Source organism: Pithys albifrons, chromosome 16, assembly GCF_047495875.1.
Source record: "Pithys albifrons albifrons isolate INPA30051 chromosome 16, PitAlb_v1, whole genome shotgun sequence".
Taxonomy (NCBI): domain Eukaryota; kingdom Metazoa; phylum Chordata; class Aves; order Passeriformes; family Thamnophilidae; genus Pithys; species Pithys albifrons.
Genome location: NC_092473.1, coordinates 14289333 through 14312856, shown reverse-complemented (window position 1 = coordinate 14312856; position 23524 = coordinate 14289333). Strand labels below are relative to the sequence as shown.

Here is a 23524-nt window from a genome sequence, read left to right as displayed (position 1 = left end):
TGTATTGCAGTGGTGTCAGCAATAGCTGCTCATTCTTGGTATGTAAGTACAAAGTTTTACTCAGTTAAATGATCTCTCCTGTTATCTTGTTGAAAGCTACTTTTCTTCCAATTCAGGTATTTAAAACTCTGCAAGGAGCAACTCCAATGGGAAGAGGAGACTCTAGTACTTTAATTATTTTGAAGCCTGAAAGGAGTAATAGTTCACATGGAATTTTATCTTTCCATCACAGATTCCTAAGGCTAAATAATCCTGTAATGCTTAAACTTGATACCCTGAAGAGAAACTGGACTATAATGGCGTGAAGGGTCCGTAGTGAAGAACCTTAACAGGTTAACTTGGGTTCCCTGCCCTTCCTGGGCTGTACCTGTGTGAACACCTCGACAGAGCTGCTTTATAAGCTGGGAGAACACAAGGCTTTGAAGCCTTTACCTGCCCTAATCTTACATTTCAAGCAATTTAAAGAATTAGAACACAGGGTGGGTGCTGCCAGTGTGCCAAATCTGTGGCGATGAAGAGGCTGCGGAGAGCACGGCACCGCCCTGGGAGGCGGAGGGGACACAAAGGGGGAAAGAGGCTCTGTAGCGGCCGGGGGCGAGGCTCGGCAGTCCGGTAGCCAAAACCCCGTCCCCGCCGTGTCCCGGTTCTATTCCAGGTCCCGGTTCTATTCCCGGTTCCTGTCGGGGTCCCCTCAAGGGCTCCGCCCGGGTCCCCTCCGGTCGGTCACGTGACCCGCCGCGCGGCCCGCACCACCCCGCGGGGGGAGCACGGCCCGATCCCGGTGCGGCCCCCGCGGGTCGCAGCCGGAGGATCGTTCCCCCTGGGCTCCCCGGTGACCGGACAGCACTGTCCGCGTTCCACGCTGTGACAGCGGGGCAGGGGCGCAGCGCGGGAGGGAAGGAGGTGCCTCCGGACCTCCTCGTTCCTCCCCGCTCTTGAGGTAATGGCTCCGCCCGATCCCTGTGGACAGGGCGGCCCTGGGCCGTGCCACTGCTGCATCGGGGGTGTGTGAGGGACCCTCGTGAGGGCGACGGGAAGGCCCGGCTCGGTCCCGCGGTAAGAACGGGATCCTCATCCCTCTCTCCCGCTTTCTGCTATGTCTTCTCGGCGCTCCTTGGCGGCGGCCGGCGGGCGGGTGGGGAGCTGTCTTCCCTTGTCCCCCCCGGCTGGCGGTGGCGGTGGTACGGCCGGTGGGTCAGTCCGTGTCAGGCGCCCGCGGACACGGCGGGGCCGGGCCGGGGGGACCGCGGTGAGCGGGGACGGGGGACGAGGGGCGGGCACGGGAGCCGGCACGGGAACCTGCACGGGGAACCGGCAGCGGGCCCTGCATGCCAGGCCGGCCCCGGTCCGGGAGGGCCTGAGGCGTTCGGGTCCTCGGGCGCTCAGCAGGACCAGCCCGGCCTGGCCTGAGGTTCCGGGCAGGGGGACCTGGTCTGTGAGACCTCAGCCTTGAGCAGAGGAGGCACCAAGCTGATCAGAGCATGGAGCACTTCTCCTGGGAGGAAAAGCTGGGAGAATTGGGATTGTTCAGCCTGGAGAAGGGAAGGCTCGGCGTGACCTAATTGTGGCCTTCCAGAACCTGAAGGGAATTTATAGGAAAGAGGAGGCAAGACTATTTACAAGGGCCTGGAGTGACAAAACAAGGGGGAACGTGTTCAAATTGGAAAAAAGTAGGTTTAGATTAAATGTTTGGAGGAAATTCTCCCTTGTGAGGGTGGGGAGGCCCTGGCACAGGTTGCCCAGAGGAACTGTGGTTGCTCCACCACTGGAAGTATCCAAGTCCAGGTTGGACGGGGCTTGGAGTAACCTGGGATAGTGGGAGGTGTCCCTGCCCATGGCAGGGGGTGGAATGAGTTGATCTTTGAGGTCCCTTCCAACCCAAACCATTCTGGGATTCTGTGAACCTGCCCCTGTAAGGCCAAAGGTGTCTGGGCGTGAGGGGTCAGTCCAACTCCATCCCACCCCTATGGAGCATGAGGTGTCCTGGCTGAGCAACAGGGACCCACATATGGGGGGTCAGGCTGCTCAAATCCCATCCCACTGGGGCATGGAATGTTGGTCCTGGATCAGCAGAGACCCCATTCCTGGAAGGGTTCGAGGAATGATTGGACATGGCACTCAGTACCATGGTCTGTTTGGCAAGGTGGTGATTGGTCACAAGTTGGGCTTGGTGATCCTGGAGATCCAACCCAATCTATTCTATGATTCTGTGAGATTGGCCATGGCACTGAGTGCCATGATCTGGTAAAGGGACTGGAGTTGGATCAAGGGTTGGACTTGATGATCTCAGAGGTCTTTTCCAACCCAATCGATTCTATGATTCTGTGATCTTTTCCAACCTAAAAGACTATTCTGTGATCAGGCTGGTCCCTTAGGCTAAGCTTAAAGCCAGCTGCTCATGGAGAGATGCAGGGCAGGACTGGCACCGCTCAGACCTAGGAGGTGCTGTAATACCCCGTGTGCTGATGTTGTGTGTTCTCTCCCTCCCTGCAGGAGGCCTGGCAGGTGTGCTGAGCCCTCACTATGAATGCCATTGTTGCCCTCTGCCACTTCTGTGAGCTCCACGGCCCTCGCACCCTGTTCTGCACCGAGGTGCTGCACTCACCTCTGCCCCAGGGCACCGGCAGCGGGGACATCTCTGGGCAGAATGAGCAGGTGGAGGAGGAGGAGGGTGGGATCCAGATGAGCAGCCGGATCCGCTCGCACAGCCCGGCCGAAGGCGCCAGCGCCGACTCCAGCAGCCCAGGGCCGAAGAAGTCAGACATGTGTGAGGCAAGTGTGGAGACCTGCGTGTGGACATTGACTGAAGGGCTCAGGGATTCTCTAATTGAGTTATTTTGAGACAAAAATCCCTCTGAATTTCACTTTTTTGTGTGTGATTGTAGTGCCAGAAAATCCCCCAGTCCTTGTAAACTGTAATGATCCGTAACAAGAGAATGAAGGAGCTATTGTTGGGTACATAGACCTTTGTCTTGAGGTCTTTTTAAACCCTGTGATCTGTGATTCTGTTGTGTCTGAGAAATGCTTTTGTCATCCTTGAAGAGTGTTTACTTTGTTAGGTTAGGGCAGATAATTTATTAATAATAATTTTAAGAGCAGTATTGATTAGGAAACAGAAAATAATGCAAAACCAATTAAAACAATAGATGAAATATATATTCTCAGTCATTCAGGAATGTTCAGCCTGGAGAAGAGAGGCTGTGTGGAAGTCTCCCAGCAGCCTTCCAGGATCTGCAGGGGCCTAGAGGGAATTCAGAGAGGGACTGTAGTCATGGTTCAAACTGAAAGAGGGGGAATTCAGGGTAGATATAAGGAAGAAATTCTTCCCTATGAGGGTGGTGATGTTGCCCAGAGAAGCTGTGACTGCCCCATCCATGGAAGTGTTCAAGGCCAGGTTGGACAGGGCTTGGAGCATCCTGGGATAGTGGAAGGTGTCCCTGCCCGTAGTGGGAGGTTGGAATGAAGTGGTCTTTAAGGTCCCTTCCAACCTAAACCATTCCATGGTTCTGTGATGCTCATACTTGCCTTCTATTAATATTTGCTCTGAGGTATCTCACTTTTCCTTCAGTTATGGCCAGTTTTGTTTGGTCACTTGGTTTCACAGCTGCTGTAACTGAATTTTACCACTTGTAGAGTAAGCACCAACTTCACAATGAAATTAAATAGTGGAAAATGAGCATGAGAGCTGAGGAAGTATATCACAGAGTTCTGTGTGAGGAGGTGGACTCAGATCCTGACCCTGACCTTCATTTCTTGTCCTCTAAGTAGTTATGCTCCTATTTATATGTGTAAGTAACATTTCCCAGTGGTTTTAGGGGAATATTCAGGAGTCTTTGGAAGCCTGAAGAACTGCACTCTCATTTATGGCTGTATTTGCCTCTCTGCCTTCAGGGGTGCCGCTCTCTTGCAGGAGGACACCCCGGGTACGTCAGCCACGACAAAGAAACCTCCATCAAGTACGTCAGTCACCAGCACCCGAACCACCCGCAGCTGTTCAGCATCGTGCGCCAGGCCTGCGTGCGCAGCCTCAGCTGTGAGGTGAGCCCTGGGCAGCAGGGACAGACCTGTCTGTGGCCTTCTCTGTGCTTTCAAATCCAGGATACTGCTTTGCTGATCCTGGCTGCTCTGGACGGCCTGAAACAAGGAGGGAATGAGGTGGAAGGACAGGCAAAGAAGTCTGGATTCAGTCCAGAATTGGTGGTAATTTGTAAGGTTGATTTTTGATAACCTCGAGGGTTCCTTCCTCTTACCTCATGAGACTAAAAATATCCCTTTCTTGCTCTTGTTCCTTGTGTTTATTGTTTTTCTTTCTAAGATAAACTGTTTTTGTAAAAACATGTGGATCTGTTGTTGAGTGCCAAGAAATAATTGGTCTTCATAGACCATTAACGTTCATCATCTCATAGAATTGAAGGGTAAACCTTACAGATTAATGAGCATTACTGTGTCAGGATCAGCAAAATCCCTTTTGGACTCTCAGTGTTGTAGTCAAATGGATCTGAATTCATAAAATACAATTAAATTTAAGGTTTTGTACTGTTTGTAGGGTACCTCTGGAGGGCTGTTTAACCACTCTTTTGGATAGTAGCCTGAAAAGGGCTTCATTTATTCACCAGGTGTGTGTGAAAGTGCAGGAAGGTGTTCAGTTTTTTACTGTGTGATGTGTTGAACTACTTTAATGTGTCCCTTCCTTTCAGGTCTGCCCAGGGCGTGAGGGTCCCATTTTTTTTGGAGATGAACAGCATGGGTTTGTGTTCAGCCACACCTTCTTTATCAAAGACAGCCTGGCTCGAGGTTTCCAGCGCTGGTACAGCATCATCACTATCATGATGGACCGAATTTACCTCATCAACTCCTGGCCTTTCTTGTTGGGAAAAATTAGAGGCATCATTGATGAGCTTCAAGGCAAAGCACTGAAGGTGGGTTGGTGCAGAGAGTCCCTTTGACTCAGCAGCAGCGAAACATGATGGCTGACTGAGAGCTGAGTCAGAAAGCTGATCCAGCTCATGCCAGGGTAGTCATTAAGGCTCACACAAGGAACAAGAGGATGGTGCATATCCCCATCCCTGGAAGGGTTCAAGGCCAGGTTAGATGGGGCTTGAAGCAACCTAGTCTAGTGAAAGGTGTCCCTGCCCCTGGCAGTGGGATGGAACACGATGGTCTTTAAGGTCCTTTCCAACCTAAACAATTCCAGGATTCTGTATCTGGGGGTGTAGGAGGGAAGGAACAGGATGCATTTGTCATTTTAAACAGGCAGTGCTTTTCAGAGACCTAGTAGACAATAGCTGTGTTAGAAATTTAAGTAACAAGCTGTGAAGGACAGTGATTTTGGAGCACAAGTGTGACTTAATGATAATTTTAGTCAACCTAAGAATGAGATGTCCCTTCTCTGTTTTCCCATAACTGGATGAGTGTGTGTGACACACCCTTTTCAGCTGGTATTTTTGCTGTGTGTTTTTGGCTCTGTGTAAACATTTAATCTGTTCCAGTGTGACAGTGCCCTTCCTGTGTGTGCAGGTGTTTGAGGCAGAGCAGTATGGGTGCCCTCAGCGTGCCCAGCGCATGAACACGGCCTTCACTCCCTTCCTGCACCAGCGGAACGGGAACGCCGCCCGCTCCTTGACGTCCCTGACCAACGACGAGAACCTGTGGGCGTGTCTGCACACCTCCTTTGCTTGGTGAGGCCACTGGTGCTTCTGCAGCTCCTTCCTGAGGAGAATACTGCCACATTCTGAAAGGATGGAAGTGTGATTGAGTGTTTGTGTGCGTTTTCTTCTTCAGGTAATAAATTGAACTTGGCTACATAATGTCTGAATAGGAAGGAGCCAACAGTGATGCATTTAGGACAAAAGACTGTTTTTGCTGTGAAGTAAAACTAATGTGGCACCCAATTTCTCTGTAGATGGAAAGGTTTTGCAGTGTGAAAGTGTGGAAGAAAGGAGTAAAAGATGCTCCTGCTCCCAGTGTGTTGTACCTTGAATTGACTACCATGGTGGTTCCCCTGGAAGTGCCCGTGGTTTGTGATCAGCAGTGTGGGAGGTGCAGCCATTTGGCTCTATGGGAGTCCAGTTGCTCCAGTGCCTGACTGGCTCGTTAAACTTCCCTGGCAAGATGCCACAGAGAGGGTTGCAACACTGGCATGTGATTTGGATGAAGGATAAGCATGTTGCACAAAGAAGTTGCAAAGTGATGGGATCTGGGTGACTTTGCATGGCAGCAATTATAAGATGTGTTGATAGTTCCACACTGAGGAAAGCACAGGGATGTGCTGGAGGAAACACAGAGTGGTTAGTGGTTGGGTTTTTTGTTGAGCTCATGGCACCAGCTTGCTTAGTGGATTTTTGCACCTAACAAGCAGCCTGCATAAACACTGCTGCTCTTTCTTTCCCTGTCTCCAGGCTTCTGAAAGCTTGTGGTAGCCGACTTACAGAGAAGCTGCTGGAGGGAGCACCCACAGAGGACACCCTTGTTCAGATGGAAAAACTGGCAGGTGAGATAGAGGTTTCCAGAGCTGGAAAGACCCTCTGAGAATGGTTTGTGTTCTCTGATCAGCACTGCAAGCACAGCATCTCATCAGCTCTACCTTCGTGGTAGTCTCAGTGGCAGCTGATGCTCTGTCATCTGGAGATGACTCTGACAGGAATGTGAATCCAGGCGCCTCAAAGGCTCTCTGCAGGCAGCCTGTGGTGTTTGTCACTTGAGTAGGAGTGTTGCATCATCATGATTATTGTTCTCTCTGGCTGTGCTGGCCCTTCCAATGAACCTCTCCAGCCAGAGGAATTTGCAGTCACAGCATATAGACTTCTTCCTTCTTTTTCTGCAAACTCTTTGAAATTAAAGGATCTTTTACTTGCATTGAATTCTTTTATTAACCTATTTAGACTAAAGCTTTGGTCATAACCTTTAAAATTAAATAGAGACCACATAGCTGGTCAAAAGATGTGACTCTGTGTTCTGTAGAAGATGAAAATTCCTTCTTGACCCTTCAGTGGTTATCTTTTACCTGAATTAACATTAACCTTTAGGTGTGTCTGTGCTGCTGCCAGTGCTTTCAGTTATTTAATCTGGGCTGTGTCTTCCCACGTACAGCCAAAATCACATGGCTGCAGCATGTGGGCACTTTGGAGACTGTTTCCATTCCTAGAGAGCAGCAATTTATATGACCATTCTGCCTTTTTTTTTCCTAGATCTGAAAGAAGAGTCAGAGGGCTGGGACGGTTCTGAGGAAGAAGAGAAGCCTTCTTCCCAGCCAGATGTTGTGGAAGGGCAGGAACTGTCAAAATGCTCACCTGAAACATCTCTGATGCCAGACTGCAACAGCTGGAACGTAGCTCACAGAAGGTTGTCTGTCTTTCGCTCTCTCAGGCACATGAGACAGGTAAGAGAGGATGCTGAATTCACAAACTGTGCTCCTGATAATGTTTTTTGAAAAGATACATTTATTTCCTGCCATCTGCACTTCTTTCCTGGTTCTGTGCTCAGCACAGTGTCTGGCCAGCCAGTAACATGCTGTGAACTCTGGGGACACTCCCTTACTCAGGGATCACGTGGGCCTCTAGTGATCATCAGTCATGTGGGATGGGGTCATATGATTTCACTCAAGTTCTGCTCTTCTTCCCCAGAGCAGTGACAGTAATTTAATACAGAGGTTGTGCAGCATCTCCAAAGCTGTTGTCCTACTTGTCAGCCATGTTTTTGACAGGGCAGACTGGACATTTCACTCATTTTCATAACCAATGCAGAATGGTTTGGGGTTCTTTTTCAGGTTCTTGGGGCATCAGCATTCCGAATGCTGGCTTGGCATGTTCTGATGGGGAACCAGGTCATCTGGAAAGCTCGAGATAGGGATCTTGTCCAGTCTGCCTTTGACGTGCTACAGGTAGAAACTTTTTCCTTTGTTTCCTGGCTGCATATTTTTACATGTATTTCTTTACTAGTCCAGACTTCATAGTGACCTGTCTCTGACATGTAATCTTGTGAAGAATATATTCTAAACTAAGTGGCTTTGAAAAAAACAACCACCAAAAAAACCTTAAAACATGCACCAAATGAAAACTCATCAACCTTTGTCTTGCTTGTCCTCAGCAACTGCATGGTCTTTCAAACTGAGTAGGATAATTTGATCCCCCAAATCAGGAGCATCTCCCTGAGCAGTGCTCCAGCTCTTGGCTGGCCCTGGAAGTCAGGGAGAAAACTGTACTTTACTCATTTAGTTGCAGTGTTTCTCTGGACATGTTTGCTCCCTCTGCAGACGATGCTGCCCATCGGGTGTGTGCGGATCATCCCCTACAGTGACCAGTATGAAGAGGCCTATCGGTGTAACTTCCTGGGGCTGAGCCCACATGTCCAAATCCCACCCCACATCCTATCATCTGGTAAGAACCTGCTGCAAAACCCTCTCCTTTGCTTGCATCTTACATTAAAGGACACCAGATTAATATTTTTTTAATAACTATTGGTTGTGTGAACTAAAACTTGTGCCACTTCATTTTGTTGTTTCTGTGTCCTTGCCTGCTCAGTGGTTCACAGACACAACACCTTCTTTAAGCACTGATTATAGCAGGGTCTGTAGCTGTATTTTACAGTCTGGGCTAGCACAGTTCATGCTCTTTTGGGCTCCTGTTGCTCTAGAGTTTGCAGTCCTGGTGGAAGTCCGTGCTGCCACCCGCTCCAGTCTCTACCCAACTCTGTTTGAAGATGAGCAGTCCCTCAACAAGTACGAGTTTGTTGTCTCCAGTGGTAGCCCTGTTGCAGCAGATCGAGGTGGGTCATTTGAAAGTAGAAAAAACCTGTGTCACTGAGACTGAAAGAGCATCTTGATCTTTAACTGGTTTTTGTGCTGTTCATGTACTGACCCTTAAGGAAATCTAAGTAGAAAGCCAGGTCAGTTTACAACTGAGGTGTTGGTATTTGAGGTGAAGTTCACAACAGACTGTTTAATTATACAGAATTTGCTTTAGCAGATCAGCATTTTGCTTATTAATTTTCATAAATGAGAAATGGATTCTGTAACATGGGTACAGAAATAATTGTAGGGAAATTCTGTGACCCACAGTTAACACTTTCTGTTGTGGATTACTTGTGTGTTTATTTTGACAAAGTTTAACTTACAAGGTTGACCTTACTCATCCCCCATGTTCCACTTGATAGACAAGTGTGACTGATAAAGAAATACCCAGACTTTTTTACCTGCTTTGGCCAAGTACTTGGACACTTGCACCCAGATGTGTCCATCACTCTTGTGTTTTCTGGGAAGTCTTAATTTAGATGAATTGTCCTCACTGAGTGTCTCAAAAGACATGGCAGATTGTTCATCCTTCCTGCTCTGTCCCCTGAAGATACAGATGCAAAGCAGAGACTCTCTCCATGGTTTTCTTCCTGTTGTAGATCCCACGTGTATAATTACAGTATAATTCCATCCAATCAAAGGCATGTCCAGAAGCTTCTGGACAAAAATAGTCACTGAAATGTGTTTTTTCCACCACAGCATCAAACTTAGCAGGCCATGGACTGCTGGTAAAAAAAGCTTCCTAGGGAATTCCAAAACGTGGTCCAGGTCCTTGGGTTGGTTGTTGGTTTATTTTTGCACCAAGTATCCTGGACCTGCCCTTAACAAGAGGAACATTAAATCAAGAGTAAGTGGAGACTTCAGAATTGAGGGTTTATATTTTTAAATACACATTTGTATATTGTACAAAGCATGAAGATTTTTTATAGCCTTATGTTTATAATGAGCTTTTGATAAGGAAACAACAAAATTTAAGCAGCGTTTTAAAAGTGGGTCTGAAGAAAACAAGGGCCCTGGAACTGTTTGCACGTCCCAGGATCCTTCACTAAATTCCATTTTGCTTCTTGGGTCAGATGTTTTTCTAGTGGGATGACCTTTAGCTCCTCTTCATGGAAATGAAGTCCAGACAGGCCACTGGGGGTATATTTAACAGTCAGTAGTAAAGGTGTAAGCAGGTAATGTTTAGCTTGTGTGTCCTCCTGCTCACCCTTTCCCCCTCTTTCTGCTCCCATAGTTGGCCCAACAATCTTGAACAAGATCGAAGCTGCCCTGACCAACCAGAACCTCTCTGTAGATGTTGTGGATCAGTGCCTTGTTTGCCTGAAGGAGGAGTGGATGAAGTAAGTACAGCTGTGATGCTTTCAGAGAAGCAGCTCTGGCACCAATCCTGGACAGTTACAGCAGAGTGCAGGCCAGACTTGGGGTCAGGTACTTCTGCTGTAGTCAGGCAGTAGCTGGATTTACAGGAGTAAATGAAGTCAGGAGTTCAAAATATCAGAATTTTTCTGCTCTAGTCCTAACTCTCCTTTTTGCTTTCAGCAGTTCTTAACCTTTATGCCTCAGTTCACACATCTGTAGGTTACCTGCATGACAACACCTGTCTGCCTCACCTTCCTGAGGAGGATTAAGTATGCAAATCCCTCAGTGCCTGTCAGTGCAGCCGTGTCCCAGCACAGGTGACAGGCCAGACAGATGGCAGGGCTGTGCCTGCAGGCACTGCATTTCAAAGGTGAAGTAGCTGTAAAGGAAGACCAGTCAGTCATGTGAAATAATTCGTGGAACATCACGATTTTGTGAATTTACCTGAAGGTCAGGTGGACACTGGATGTGTCTCCCAGGGAGATTCCCAGTTGTCACAATTAATTGTACTTTCCACTGAATGAAAAAAACAAACTAGAAATATGCTTATTACCACTAAAAATGAGTCATCTCTCCAACTAATCCCCCTTCTTCATCAGAGCATGAGAACAGTTTTTATAAAACACTGGTTGAAGCTTTTATTAATATTTACTGGCAGTAGGTGCCAAGAGAAACTCCAGTTCCTGCTTGTTCCCTGTTTGAATCCATTGAATAGTGACAGCAGTCTCTTGTTTCTGCAGCAAAGTGAAAGTCCTCTTTAAATTCACCAAAGTGGACAGCAGACCCAAGGAGGATACCCAAAAACTGCTGAGCATTCTGGGAGCTGCAGAGGAGGACAATGTCAAGCTCCTCAAGTTCTGGATGACAGGCCTGAGCAAGACCTACAAGTCCCACCTGATGTCAACAGTTCGCAGCCCAACGTCCTCAGAGTCCCGAAATTAAACGGTGCCCAACCTGCCCTGCTGCCTTCAGAGAAGGGCAGGGAACCCTGAGTTACCTCTGCTGAGCCTGCAGCACGTGCTTTGGGTGGAAAGTGCAGCCCCAGCACTGTCCTCCTGATCCTCAAACCAACTTGAAGAGTGACTTGAGTCTTTTCTAATTGCTGTGAGACTGGACTAATAAGTGCTAACACACAGTGCTGCTCTCTGTCCTGACACTCAACTCTCAATCTAGGCCTGCACACTCAAGACTAAAACGCAGCAACGCTCCAAGAATCAGAGGGAATTAATTAAAATCCCATCCTGTCCTCGTTAAGCATTTTGGTGTGGCAGCAGACCTCAGTTTTAGATTCCTTGGCAAGACTTGGATACCTGTGACAACATCCAGAACACCTGGGAGTGGATATGGTTAATCTCACCAAATCCCACAAAAATCTCCTAAATGCCTGAGAGAACAAGAACCAAAAATAAGAGACACATCACAGGGTACGGATCACATGTAAATTATTTCAAACCACTTCTATGCTCAGATTTAAGAGACTGTTTTCTGCTGTAGCATAAGTCAGGATATCCCACTGGAGTCCTGTCACTCCTCTTTATTTATTTATATCTTAACTTGAGATGGTTTCAGCATTTGCTTTGGAAATCTTGTCTGGGAGGGTGAATTGTACAATAAGAAGTCTCAAAATGCAGCCTGCTTGCCTCTCAGAGGGTAAAATACTTGCCTTGTTTTGCCTGTGGTTGCTGAACTTCCATGAAGTCATGAAGATACCCTCACCAGGATAAGGTTCTGGAGTTCTTCTGTCTTCAGAAGTAGTTTTTTAGCTTCCTAATTAAGTTAAGCAGAAGAGATTCAACCTGTAGGTGCTCCCTTATATAACTCTATAGTAGCCATTTTTGCTTAATAGTTCATGGAAACATTGGTGCATTTTTTAATTACCTAAACAGATATTCCTTATCTGTACTGTAAGGAGTCACTGTTTCTGTTGTGAAGTCTGGGATTTATGTCTTTTTTTTTTTGTTTTTCTGGATCATTATTGGGAAAACTTGACATTACCATAGACATTTTGAACTAGCTAAAGGCAGGTTTTACCCAGGTGACCTTCTACCCTCATTCAAGCTCAGAGAGGATGTTCCAACTTCACGAATTCTGTTCTTATATATAAAATATGCAGGTTGATTTTTGTCTGGAACATCTGTAAAATGGAGACAGGCATTAAATCTCACAAGAGCTATTTTTGTAAAATGAACAAAGCCTGTTTTTGTGTTAATTTGCAGTGTGTGTGTGTGTGTGTGTGTGTGTGTGTGTTGTGGTGGGGGAAGCAGCAGTTGATCCACAGAATTCCTGCATCTTAACCTTGATCTAACCTACAGAATTTAATAGTCTTTTTCCTCTTAATGCTGTTTGCATTAGTTTCTTGTAGACTGACCTGGTCTTCTTTATTTTGTACTTGAAAACTATTCTGGTGCAATTCAGAGATCTGTCACCCAGCAGGTGAGACATTACTTGGCATTTAGACTTGCTCAATTGCTGAACTGGTTTTATCTTTTAAAAAAACAGCTCTCTGAAGCAATCCAACAGCAAAACCTTATGTGGGGAATTCTTCCAAAACAGCAAAAAGGTGGTCACAAGGTCAAGGCTGAGGCTGCTGTTTCTTCCTTGTGCTTGGTGAGTGATATGCAATGCCAATCCATCTCCATCCTGCTGTCATGGACACCCAGACTCTGGATAACATCATCACTGAGCCAGGGCAAGGAAACCACCAACTTAATGCTTACAGAATGTCCACAGGAAAGAAGGGGGAGAGCTGCTAAGTCAGTGAGCACATAACCCAGATGTTCCTGGCTGCCAGAACACATCTATGTGTGGGCTTACCAAAGAACTGTCTGGGCAAGTTCCCGCAGCTCGGTGAGGCCGCGGGTGCTCCCTTTGCCGTCAGCGATGGCTGGAATGTGCACAGCTTAATTAACAAGAAGTCATGTCTGCAGACATCTCTCACCACCCTCCTCCCCTCCAAACGATACGCCTTGGAGACAAACTGATTAAGGCAGGATAATTCTTTATTCCAGTGTGATTTCCCTTTCTGCCTGGCCGAGCAGAGTGTGCCTGGGAGCAACGTGGGAGCAGCGAGTGCCAGAGGGCCAGGCTGGGTCACTGCTGGGGGCAGTTACAGACAAAGCCTTTTTGCACCAGTGCTGTCACCCCTGGCCCCTCAGCTGGGCAGGATCCAGCAGGTTGAGGCAGGTGATTGTCCCCCTCTATCCTGCCCTTGTGAGACCCTACCTGGGGTACTGTGTCCAGCTCTGGTGCTCCCAACACCAGAAGGATGTGGAGCTGCTGGAGCAAGTCTAGAGGAGGCCACAGAGATGGTCCAAGGGCTGGACCCCTCTGCTCTGGAGGCAGGCTGGGAAAGATGGGGGGGTTCACCTGGAGAAGGATCCAGAGAGACCTGAGAGCCCCTTCCAGTGCCTAAAGGGGCTCCAGGAGAGCTGGAGAGGGACTTGGGACAAGGGATGGAGGGACAGGACAAGGGGTAATGGCTTCCCACTGCCAGAGTGCAGGGTTAGATGGGATATTGGGAAGAAATTTCTCCCTGTGAGGGTTGGGAGTGGCTGGCACGGCTTGTCCAGAGAAGCTGTGGCTGCCCCATCCCTGGAAATGTCCAAGACCAGGTTGGATGGGGCTTGGTCTATTGGAAGGTGTCCCTGGCCATGGCAGGGCAGTGGAACTGGATGATCCTTAAAGTCCCTTCTAACCCAAACCATTCTGTGATTAAAGGCTCTGTGGCACATCTGCAGCACATGGGGCCGTGTTTGGTTCGGTGTTACGGGAAGGGCCCGTTACTCAGGGAAGGGTTCGGGGTGTGAGGAAGGATCAGGTGTGCGGAGAGGGCTCGGTGTGCGAGGGTTCGCTGGATGGGGACGGCTCTGGCTCTGGCTCTGGCTCTGGCTCTGGCTCTGGCTCTGGCTCTGGCTCTGCCTCGGCCCAGGCGGCTACAGCTCCTCCATGGAGCTGCTCCCATCGGTCCCGCGATTGCGCACGGGGATACGGGGGGATGCGGGGGGCGGTCCCGGGGGTGGGGAGGCGGTCCCGGTGGATGCAGGAGGCGGTCCCAGGAATGCGTAGGGCGGTCTCAGTGGATAAGGGAGGCGGTCCGAGGAATGCGGGGGGCGGTCCCGAGGGATGCTGGGGCCGTTCCTGGGGACGTAGGAGGCGGTCCCAGGGATACGGGGCCCGTTCCCGGGGGATACCGGGGCGGTTCCCGGGCAAGCGGACGGTGGCCCTGGGGGATGTGGGCGGTCGGGTCGCCGCAGGGCGCGGCTCTCGCCGTGGCGGCGGCGGCTCTGGTGGTGGCGGTGGCGGCGTGGCGGCGGCCGCGGCCGGTCCGCGAGGTGCTGTTCTTCCCGTGCCAGCCCTGCTGCCTCGAGGCGCTGCTGGCCGAGGCCTCACCCGCCCGGCCCTGCCCGTGCCCCCTGCCAAGGGCCGACACCTCGCTGAGCCGCCTCGTGCGCCGCCTCCTCTCCGCCCGCCGCTCCCTTGACCTCTGCATCTTCTCCTTCTCCTGCCCGCTGCTCGCCCGCGCCGTCCACCTCCTGCACCGCCGCGGGGTTCGCGTCCGCCTCGTCACCGACGCGGAGTGCATGGGGCTGCAGGGCTCGCAGATCGGCCGCCTGCGCCAGGACGGTGAGCGGGGCGGCCCCGGGAGCGGGGGAAGGCTCGGCCGGCCCTCAACCCCTGCCGTGTCTTTGTAGGGATCCAGGTGCGCCATGACCAGCACACCGGGTACATGCACCACAAGTTCGCCATCGTGGACCGGAGGATACTCATCACGGGCTCTCTCAACTGGACCAGCCAGGCCATCCAGAGCAACAGGGAGAACGTGCTGGTCGTGGACGACGCCGAGTGTGTGAAGCCTTTTCTGGAGGAGTTTGAAAGGATGTGGGAAGAGTACAATCCCACCAATTACATTTTTCCCAAAGGCAGTAAGTGATTGAGCTGCTTTACAGGGCTGGTGGAGCACTTGGATAACACCCACGAATTTATTGTTATGTGTAGACATTGTTCTACTTATCTGTGTGCAGCTTGGGTAAACTCCAGAGAAGTGCTCACTGCCCTAAAATGCCACAGATCCCCTGCCATGGGTCATTCCCGTGCTAGAGGGAATGGCCCAGCTGTTTGGTGAGTTGTTTGGTGACAATGACAGTGATAGAGCTGCATTCATAGGCATTAAAACTTTGTGCAGACTCGTTGCTGTGCCCTGGTGCTGTCAGGGTATATTCATACAGTGCTGGGCAGGTGTTTTAGTGGTAAAAGGAACATTTTCCAACTTGGGATACTGCAAATGGAATTGTAGGCCAGTGGCTCCTCTGCACCAGCAACTAAAGGAGAGGTTAGAGACGTACAGCAGTCAGAGTCTGTATAGATTAAGCACCTAAGTTACATTTCTTGTTGGCATTAGTTGAAAGTTTGTACAAGGAAATTTGTGGGAAATGCACATAAATTTCTAAGTTTTATTGTGTATATGTTTCCTTTGGTTAAAGCTCAGCAGAGCTTAAAAGAATGAGCACAGATAGTCATGACAGCTCATCTTCCAGCAAGGAAGTGTAGGGAAGTCTGGAAGGAAATGAGAGAAAACTGTTCTCTGGGATCAGTCAGTCTGTCTGGAGAGCAGACATGGCTGGAGTTGGGTCACCCAGTTCAGGAGAGGTCTGGAGATCCTGGTTCACTGAGGTGTTGGGACACTGTCCTGGTCTGGGTCAGTGACCTCACCTGTGCTGGGACAGCAAGGGGAGGGAGGTGGAACAAAACTGGTGTAAAACCAATGATTTCAAACTCTACACAGAGACTGTGTAAGAATTGTTTCACACTGAATAGGAAGTGCCTTAACCTTTTTGAGACATTTTTTGATATTCTGTTGCGAGTTTTTTTGCCAGCAGTGCTGTGATTGGCACTGCTAAATAAACCATTTACACAGAAAACCTCAGCATCTTCCTCTGGTTTTTACACTGCAATTCCTGTAGATCCTCAGGTGTGTTACTTAGGATGCAGATTGTAGATCTGTTCTGTCTGAGAAAGTCTGTATGGAGGAAAGAACATGATGTTATCTGTGGGTGTAGCAACCACGTAAGCACCTGAGGAAGGTCATTGTCCAGGAAATCCCATTCAACAACACGAGATTTAAACTACTTTAAATATATTACTGCTTATTAAAATGCTGCCTGTTGTGTTTCCTTTGTGAAGTGTGACTATAAAAGCAAACAGCTGCTCCATTTTCAGGCTCTGGCCTCTGCCCTGTTCTTCCTTCTTTCTGAAAGAAACACCTCACACACGGCATGCAAAGGGTGGTGCAAAAATAGTTTATTACCATATAGTTAATGTAAAGTTAGGTAATTATATTTACAAAGTAAAAATGGTCAGCTACATCCAGGGGAGCCTACCATGCCACACAGGGTTTTGTAAGGAATAAATACTGTGAGAAAAAATGATGTGTCTATTACAGTGAGTGCTAACTGGGAATGGTGGCTCTTAAAAAAGCACTGAAATAAACTGGGAGTGGAATGGAGAAGGGAAGGAGAGAGGAACTCACACACACTAAGAAACAGGGGCCTCCCACAGCCTTCCCCTTTGCAGAGGGGAAATCCCCGTGTGGGAGGGCAGAGGATGCAGCCCCAGCACCCCCCGGGCACTGCTGCCCCTGGTGCCACTTTGCTGCTCGGCCGCCACAGGCTGGGGTGGGGGACTGGCTGCTGCATCACCTCATCACAGAAAGGACTCAGAAATTACCCTTGCACCCTCCTTGCTCACAATACCATTTCCAGGTACGGGTGGCAGAGCACAGTGTGCAGGTTTAACCCAGAGTGGGTCTCCCCTAGTTATGGCTCAGTCGTGGGGTAAAGCTGCACTCAGGAACAACCAAGGCAAAGGTGTTTTCCACAGGGTGGTGAGCACTGACCATTAGTACCTGAACAGCCTGGTCAGACACCACCCACAGCCTTGCAGAGCTTCCTTCTCTCCCCACAAACCTCTATCCTTTCAAATGGTTCTTTAAACTCTTAAGCCACACAGAACTCCAGGTCCCAGGAGGGTGGACATGGGCCAAAGCCAGAGCATCTGCTTTCTACTTACCATAGTCTCTAGTACTTTACATGCTTTACTGTCTAGAACAAACAGTGAGTGTTCCTGTCATCCTGCACACAGGGTGAAGAAAGCATGAAGAAAACAATGGTAACTGCACCCATTATTTACGAGTTCAGCTGGGTTAGTCCAGTTGGTCCCAACTTGTGTGGCTCATCAGGTTTCTCTGGTAAATCCCACACCCTCTCTGTCCTTTAGCAGCCTCACACAGAGGCCAGGCAGGCCCACGTTGTTCCCAGCCTGGTGCTCCCTGCTCTGCAGCAGCACATTGGATCCTCCAGTAAGAAGTGGTTTGTACCACAGGATCACGTTCATTGAACTCAGTGGTTGTAGTGACAGCTGTGTTTGAAGTTCCACTGCACTGCCACGCTGCTCTGGGGGGTCAGTCTGTGCACTGGGGGCTCTGGATCCCTTGGAAACTCCAAGAGCACCCCAAATGTGCTGCACAAGGAAGTGCCTCCCAAATCAGGGGCTGGCTGTGCTCACTGTGCCAGCCCCAGGTGACTGTGCAAGGACAGCTGTGTCTCACCAAGGAGCTGTTGCTGCCCTTCATAACCACAGGTAACACTCTGCACATGCACAGTGTCGATGGCACCATCAAACACAAGATTATTGAGTGCTCTGAGTGGAAAAAAATAACCCAAATTTATAGCAAAGTAGGTTACAGTGGTCAAATGGACTGTACACAATCTTTGGACAGGTACCTTAAAAACTAAAGGTGCAGATCAGCAGAAAAAGTTTGAAAAGATATTTATCACAGACCTAAAACCCCCCAAAGAAATGGTTTCCCAGGGAAGACAGGGTGGGTTGGACACATTTACACTCATTGCTCCTTTCCCAACCCTCATGTGGAACCTCTGCTGGGACAAGATTTAAAAATCAACCCCACAACTCAGTCACATGAGAATCCTCCCTTAATTGCTGAGGAATAAATATTTACACTGCGTGCTTGGAATGCTGTACAGATTTTAAATTACTTTTTTTTTTAAGATAACAAACCTTTTTTTCCTTAAAAAAGGGGAAAAAATTACAGAGCAAAGGCAAGCTACAGCGAGCATGTGTGTGCTTGAGTGTCCACAACAAACAGAGTATGTGAACCAGGAAAAAATGCAAAGGTCTTGTGGAAATGACATCCAGAGTCAGTACAAAAATGACATTATTTTCCAATGTGAGGGGGTAACACCAATACTGCAGCCCAGTTCTCTGGTACAGAAAAATAAAAGGAACTTTTCTGGTTTGCAAGTCAGCACCAATTCTAAACAATTCTGGTTTTGATGAACACAATTTGCTTCTTTTTTTTTAATATGTAGGCAAAGAAAGGCAACATTTAAAGAAGGATTCAGTCCAGGTCAGGGGAGATGGTGTCAGTGGGAGGAAAAGTTTACTCAGGAAAAATCAGATTACTTGGAGCTGATGAGCAGATGGCTGTGCCTTCATTGCACTTGACTTTTCCTAAGCCTCCCATGTCAGTGCTATCAATAGTGTGGAGTGATGCAAAAAGCAGCAGTTGCCCACACACTTTCCTATTTAAATAGCCACTGATTAATCCCAAAAGACGGATGAAGCCTGGAGCAGGAAGAAGGAAGAGGATAACTAAGGACCATTGCTATGACTAATAAGCTTTCCAGCTGGCTTTGTTGCTCACTTCTCCCCACCTTATTCTCAAGCACTGCTCTCTGCAGGAAAATTTCAGTTTTTGGCTGTTATTGGTGCTGCAGGTTCTGCCTTTTTTACTGACCACCACCACCATGTTCATTAAAGACCCCCTGGTTTAGTGAGAAGTATTTTAAACCCACAAATTCAGCAATAAGATTGATTAATTTGGCTTATTAAACATCACTGAAGCCCTGACAGTGGTGGCTGCTCCCTCCATCCCTGCACACCATGTTCCCTGTGGTTGTTCTCCCTGTTCCCTGGGGTTGTTCTCTTGCCAGCCAACACATTTTATTTCAGCTACACATGTAGTTAGTGCCAGGATGTTTTGAGGTTTTTTTTCCAGCAAACTTGTCTGTTTTGCTTTGCCAACAATTTGAAGGTCCAGGCCAATATGGATTAAATAAAATTTCCCCAATAGGGAACCTCTGAGCAGCTGATTTCTGGGAGCTGATTACACAGTCTGAGTAATCCTTAATTCAAACCCTTTTACAGATGTTTCAGGGAGCCCCTAGAAGAGGGAGGGGGATGATATGAGGACTGACATTTTCTATACAACAAAATAAAAAAATAGTGGAAAGAGAGAAGAAAATCCAACTTAATTCCTGATGCTGCTGGATCCCTGGCAGTGCCTCTCTGGAGAGGTTCAGTGCAGTGCCTTGGGTGAAGAACTTACAAAAGTGGCTCAGAAGTTTCCATAATCTCTTGCTTAGCCCAGGGACATGTCTATAGGAAAGGAGGAAAAGCTGTACAAGTGTTCCTGGGCTGCTTCTCCCCCCACTAACCAGCAGTAATATTTTTATATGTGTATAAATAAGAATATCCCCCACCAGCCTCTCTTCACAGGGTGATTAAGGGCTAGAGCACCACACGGAAAGGGCAGCTCTGGACCCTCCCTGTCTTCAGCAAAGCTTTGCCAACACATGCAGTGTCTTGCTGCCCAACCTCAACCCTTTTTTAAAAAAAGAAAATCATGTTAATGTATTTACAGATGCTGAGTCAAAAGCTGGGGATGATCCACTTCATGTGTGCCCTCCACTTGCCCAGCTGGTCTCTACATTAAGAAATAAGCCTGGAAGCAGGAGCTTCCTGGCAAGGAAATCCAGTGCTCTAACTAGGCTCAATACCTAGTCCCAAACAGGACACTAAGCTGCCACTAAGAGAGGATTTTTTGGTATGAGCAAGTGTACAGCAGAAAACTTCCCTCCATGGGGAGCCTCACAATCCTCATCAGAGGGTCCATCCTGTGCCCCCCACACCCCACCAAGCCAATGCAAACAGCAAGGTATGGAAGTGCCAGTCCTCACGCTTGGAATTAGGGCTCCTGAGCCAGTGAAGCATCCGAAGGAAAAGCAGGATTTGCTGGGGGATGTAAGAAGGGTCAAGGTCCACATGGCAAGAAGGAGACCAGCATGTTCTGCTCTGTTGGCTAAAGAGGGCAAAGTCCCACTACAAGTCTTAAGAGAAGAGGACAAAGAGAAGGTGTTCTCCCAGAGCCAGTGGCATCTTGTAAGGGAAGAGCAATGACAATGACAGGGCCTACATGCCACCCCACATCCATCCTGCACCCACAGCCTCTGCTGGAGAGCACAGCTCACCACGGACCCAGAGCAGCCAGGGATGAAGTGCAAGATGCTGTCAGGGAGAAAAAGAGAGAGAAACCTGCACACAGCCAGGGACAAAGGCCCCTCTTCCTCCAAAAGTGGATTTCTAAGCACAACACCTGTACTTGACTCAGAGAAGGCTGAACTTGGGAAGGCTAAGTCAGGGAGTGCATTTGGTTCTCCTCAGCTGGAAGGGAAGCAGGACCCCAAGCCATGGCTATAAAAAGCCCTTGCTAAGGCATGACCAACACACATGTGTTTACCATGTTGTCTATGCTTTAGATGGCCATTCCCAGCTCAGTGTGGTGGGAGCAGGTGTTTCCACAGCCCCAGGACAGCTCTAAGGTGACCATTTTCATATTGGGGGTCCCCAATTTGGACTCCCATCATGAAGACAAGCAGCTGGTAATAAGCAATCTTGGGCCCACAGCCCACATTCTTCCACAAAAGGATTGAATGACTAAGGCAGCCACTGACATGGGTGAAAGCAAACCCAGTACAGGGAGCAGCTCAGGGTCCTGCAGCAGCTGCTTGGAGAGGTGGTCCTGGTGGGTCATGGCTGGGAAGGCTCCTGGGTCCTCCAATGCTCACATTATGGATCAGAGTGAGCAGCTGCACATTGAAACATCTCAGAGGGCACGTGCCTGCTGACGAGGAAAAGGCTTTGTATCCGAGGGGCTGAGCATTATTTCCTACCCTGCTCCCATCTCCAGGACTTCCCGGCACAGCCAGGCACACAGAGCATCATAGCAGTGTCCCTGTACGTGCCCTGCCCACTGCAAGGTGGCCCAGGGGCAGGACCAGAGTGCTGCCAGGTGCTCCACGAGTGCTCTGGGAGGTTCCAAGACAAGCACTTGGCCATGCAAGGCCACACAAGCTGGACAAGAGCCTGATTCACACCATGTTTTGATGACACTGTCTCCTGCAGAATAGGGTCTGGTGGCTGGAACAGGGATGCTGCTCTGAGTGGGAGGATGAGGGCGACTCTGATGGTCCACCATGGCAGGACCACCAGCCCTGTGGTGCTCTGAGAGCTGTGCTGGTACTGCCTGACGGACCCAAAATCAGCAGGGAAGGAGCCAGAGCTGCCTCAACCAGTGATAAGTGCTCGAAGAACAAGAGGAATCTTTGCTCCAGGTGAAGGCCAAGGATGTGCCTTTAATATCCCAGCCTGATGTGGTGCAGGTTTCTTGGCATCTAAACAGGGCTGGGCAGCCAAAGTGCTGGAGTGCTCCTTCAGCCCTGGCGACGGGCGAGGCAGGACCTGAGGGCTTTCCAGGTGACATCTTGAAGTTTAGCCTGGGATGAAGCCCCCACACCTGGGCAGCTGCTGCAAAACAGCACAGGCTTCTTCTAGGAAGCCTCTGCTCAGCTGGTTGCGACCATCTAGTGCTACCAGCTCCTCAACTCACTTTCAGTTTGTTTCCATTAATTGGCCTCATTATGCTAAATCCTGTATTTTAAATACAAAAGCTATTAGGACTGAGAAGGTCTGAAGCATATACTGGTTTTGAGATTTTTATTTCAGGAAAAGATTAAAGAATTAAAATAGGAGCTGCCCTGCTGACAAGAAGAGTTGAATTCAAGAAGCTGATAAAAAAGGAGCATTATACGCATTGAGCACTGTGCATTTTCAGTCAATATTGGCTCTACTTTCTACTCTACTTTCCTTTGACTAGGAAAAGGGAGTTTCACATGCGCACAGACCCTGGGATACACGGGACTCAATGAGAGGAAGGGAGTAACAGCAAAAAAAGAGAGTGCTGGGCTTGATCTAACAGAGGCAAGAAAGTGATCTTACAGCTCAGCCCCTGGAACACCAACTCCGACCACCAGCGAGACGGGAGCGAGGACACGCCGACGGGGCAGACTTGGTGCACTTCAGTAGCTGCAGCTCCCTATCCAAAACCACCTGGGCAGCCACCAAAGCTTGCCAGGCTTCGGTGGCACCTACATTCAGGATACGGCACAGTCACGGGGCAGGAGAATCACTTCTTGTATCCTTCTCCAGCAAGATGTCAGTGTTGTACCTCCAGGCTGCGCGCGCCGGCACAGACTCGCGCTCCCCGACAGCTTCCCCCGGCTTTCCCCCCTTGTAGGTGCAAGTAATGCAGTCGAGATCAATGATTAGATCAGGCTCCTGGCGTGCTCTGAGCACTGGGTCTCTAGACAGCAGTAAGAGCTCGGTGTGGCCGGCACCACCCAGGCCCTGCTCGTGCACCAGAGCGGCCGGCACGACAGAGCTATAGCTTATTAACAGGCTACTGAGCCTTAATACTGACACTTAGTGTAATGGTTTACAGTAAAGAAAGGATTCTCCTACAAAGCGCCGAAGAGAGGGGGGAAAAACCCCATTCCAATCCCTTCCTCTCTCTTTCTCTCTCACTCAGGAGTCTCTGGAGCATCTCACAAGCAGGGAAAGGAGCCGGGGAGGCGAGGGGATGGCGGGGGCACCCCCGCGGCGCCGGGTCCCGTCGGGAGCCTCAAGACGAACGACAGCAAAAGGACAGTCGTAAGGAACGAGAGACAAACGGTGCTGGTGCTGTGCTGCCTCAAGCTGGGAGGTGCGCGTGGTCAAGCGGAGCGGGGAGAACTAGTCTTTCTTCAAGTCCCTGGATTCAAAAAGCTTCAGGCGTTCTTGCACAGTCAGGCCTTCCTTCAGACTCTGGGAGAAAGAAAAGACAGAGAGTGTGGGATGGGGTGGGCGCCGGGCACACAGAGAGGGAGCGGTGCTCGGGCAGAGGAGACTGGCAGCGCAGGGATGGGCTCCGTGGCTGAGAGATTAGTGGGACATGCTGAGAGAAAACACACGGTTATGGAGGGCGGTTACTGGCGGATGGTGCCTAGAGAGAGGGTGAGATTGCAATGACCCAGGCGACGGACCAGAAGCGAATGAGAGGCACACACCATGCTGCAAGCGGGATTAGCTGACTTGGAAATGACCCCTGGGGCCTGGGGGTCACAGCTGGGCCGAGCTGGATGGGGCAATGCCAGTGGGGCTCTGGCACCTCAGGAGCCTCAGGTGCAACTGGGGTTTGGCACAGTA

The 23524-nt window shown here is 49.4% G+C and overlaps 3 protein-coding genes across 12 annotated transcripts in view; 2 read left to right on the top strand and 1 right to left on the bottom strand.

The window, feature by feature from the left end:
* The first annotated feature begins 969 nt into the window (after positions 1-969).
* Positions 970-12407, top strand: FLCN (folliculin). Of its 2 annotated transcripts, none has more exons than XM_071571357.1 (12): positions 970-1056; positions 2494-2772; positions 3892-4038; positions 4698-4919; positions 5518-5678; positions 6399-6490; positions 7188-7378; positions 7766-7879; positions 8252-8375; positions 8632-8763; positions 10023-10128; positions 10888-12407. In XM_071571357.1, exons 2-12 carry the CDS (start codon positions 2524-2526, stop codon positions 11087-11089), a joined length of 1740 nt encoding a protein of 579 aa, XP_071427458.1. In that variant the 5' UTR covers positions 970-1056; positions 2494-2523; the 3' UTR covers positions 11090-12407. The 2 variants fall into 2 exon arrangements, with proteins under 2 accessions (XP_071427458.1, XP_071427457.1); XM_071571356.1 differs by lacking the exon at positions 970-1056 and adding an exon at positions 1177-1249.
* Positions 12408-14194: 1787 nt separating this feature from the next.
* Positions 14195-16293, top strand: PLD6 (phospholipase D family member 6). Its single transcript, XM_071571106.1, has 2 exons — positions 14195-14770; positions 14839-16293. Exons 1-2 carry the CDS (start codon positions 14248-14250, stop codon positions 15075-15077), a joined length of 762 nt encoding a protein of 253 aa, XP_071427207.1. The 5' UTR covers positions 14195-14247; the 3' UTR covers positions 15078-16293.
* Positions 16294-18176: 1883 nt separating this feature from the next.
* MPRIP (myosin phosphatase Rho interacting protein) overlaps positions 18177-23524 on the bottom strand; it is a 77393-nt gene continuing 72045 nt past the window's right edge. For 6 of the 9 annotated variants that reach the window (XM_071570804.1, XM_071570805.1, XM_071570811.1 and 3 more), the window contains one exon: positions 18177-23143. In XM_071570804.1, the coding sequence (XP_071426905.1) occupies positions 23072-23143 (72 nt within the window). In that variant the 3' untranslated portion in view covers positions 18177-23071. The remainder of the gene's footprint in view (positions 23144-23524) is intronic. The other 3 variants (XM_071570806.1, XM_071570807.1, XM_071570813.1) reach the window with 1 other exon arrangement.

Bases quoted from the DNA above. Each gene is read 5' to 3' on its own strand.
- FLCN (XM_071571357.1), top strand. From the start codon at position 2,524: ATGAATGCCATTGTTGCCCTCTGCCACTTCTGTGAGCTCCACGGCCCT. The intron at 4,039-4,697 runs GTGAGCCCTGGG...CCTTCCTTTCAG, and splicing joins TGCGCAGCCTCAGCTGTGAG to GTCTGCCCAGGGCGTGAGGG. The intron at 8,376-8,631 runs GTAAGAACCTGC...CTGTTGCTCTAG, and splicing joins ACCCCACATCCTATCATCTG to AGTTTGCAGTCCTGGTGGAA.
- PLD6 (XM_071571106.1), top strand. From the start codon at position 14,248: ATGCGGGGGGCGGTCCCGAGGGATGCTGGGGCCGTTCCTGGGGACGTA. The intron at 14,771-14,838 runs GTGAGCGGGGCG...GTGTCTTTGTAG, and splicing joins CGGCCGCCTGCGCCAGGACG to GGATCCAGGTGCGCCATGAC.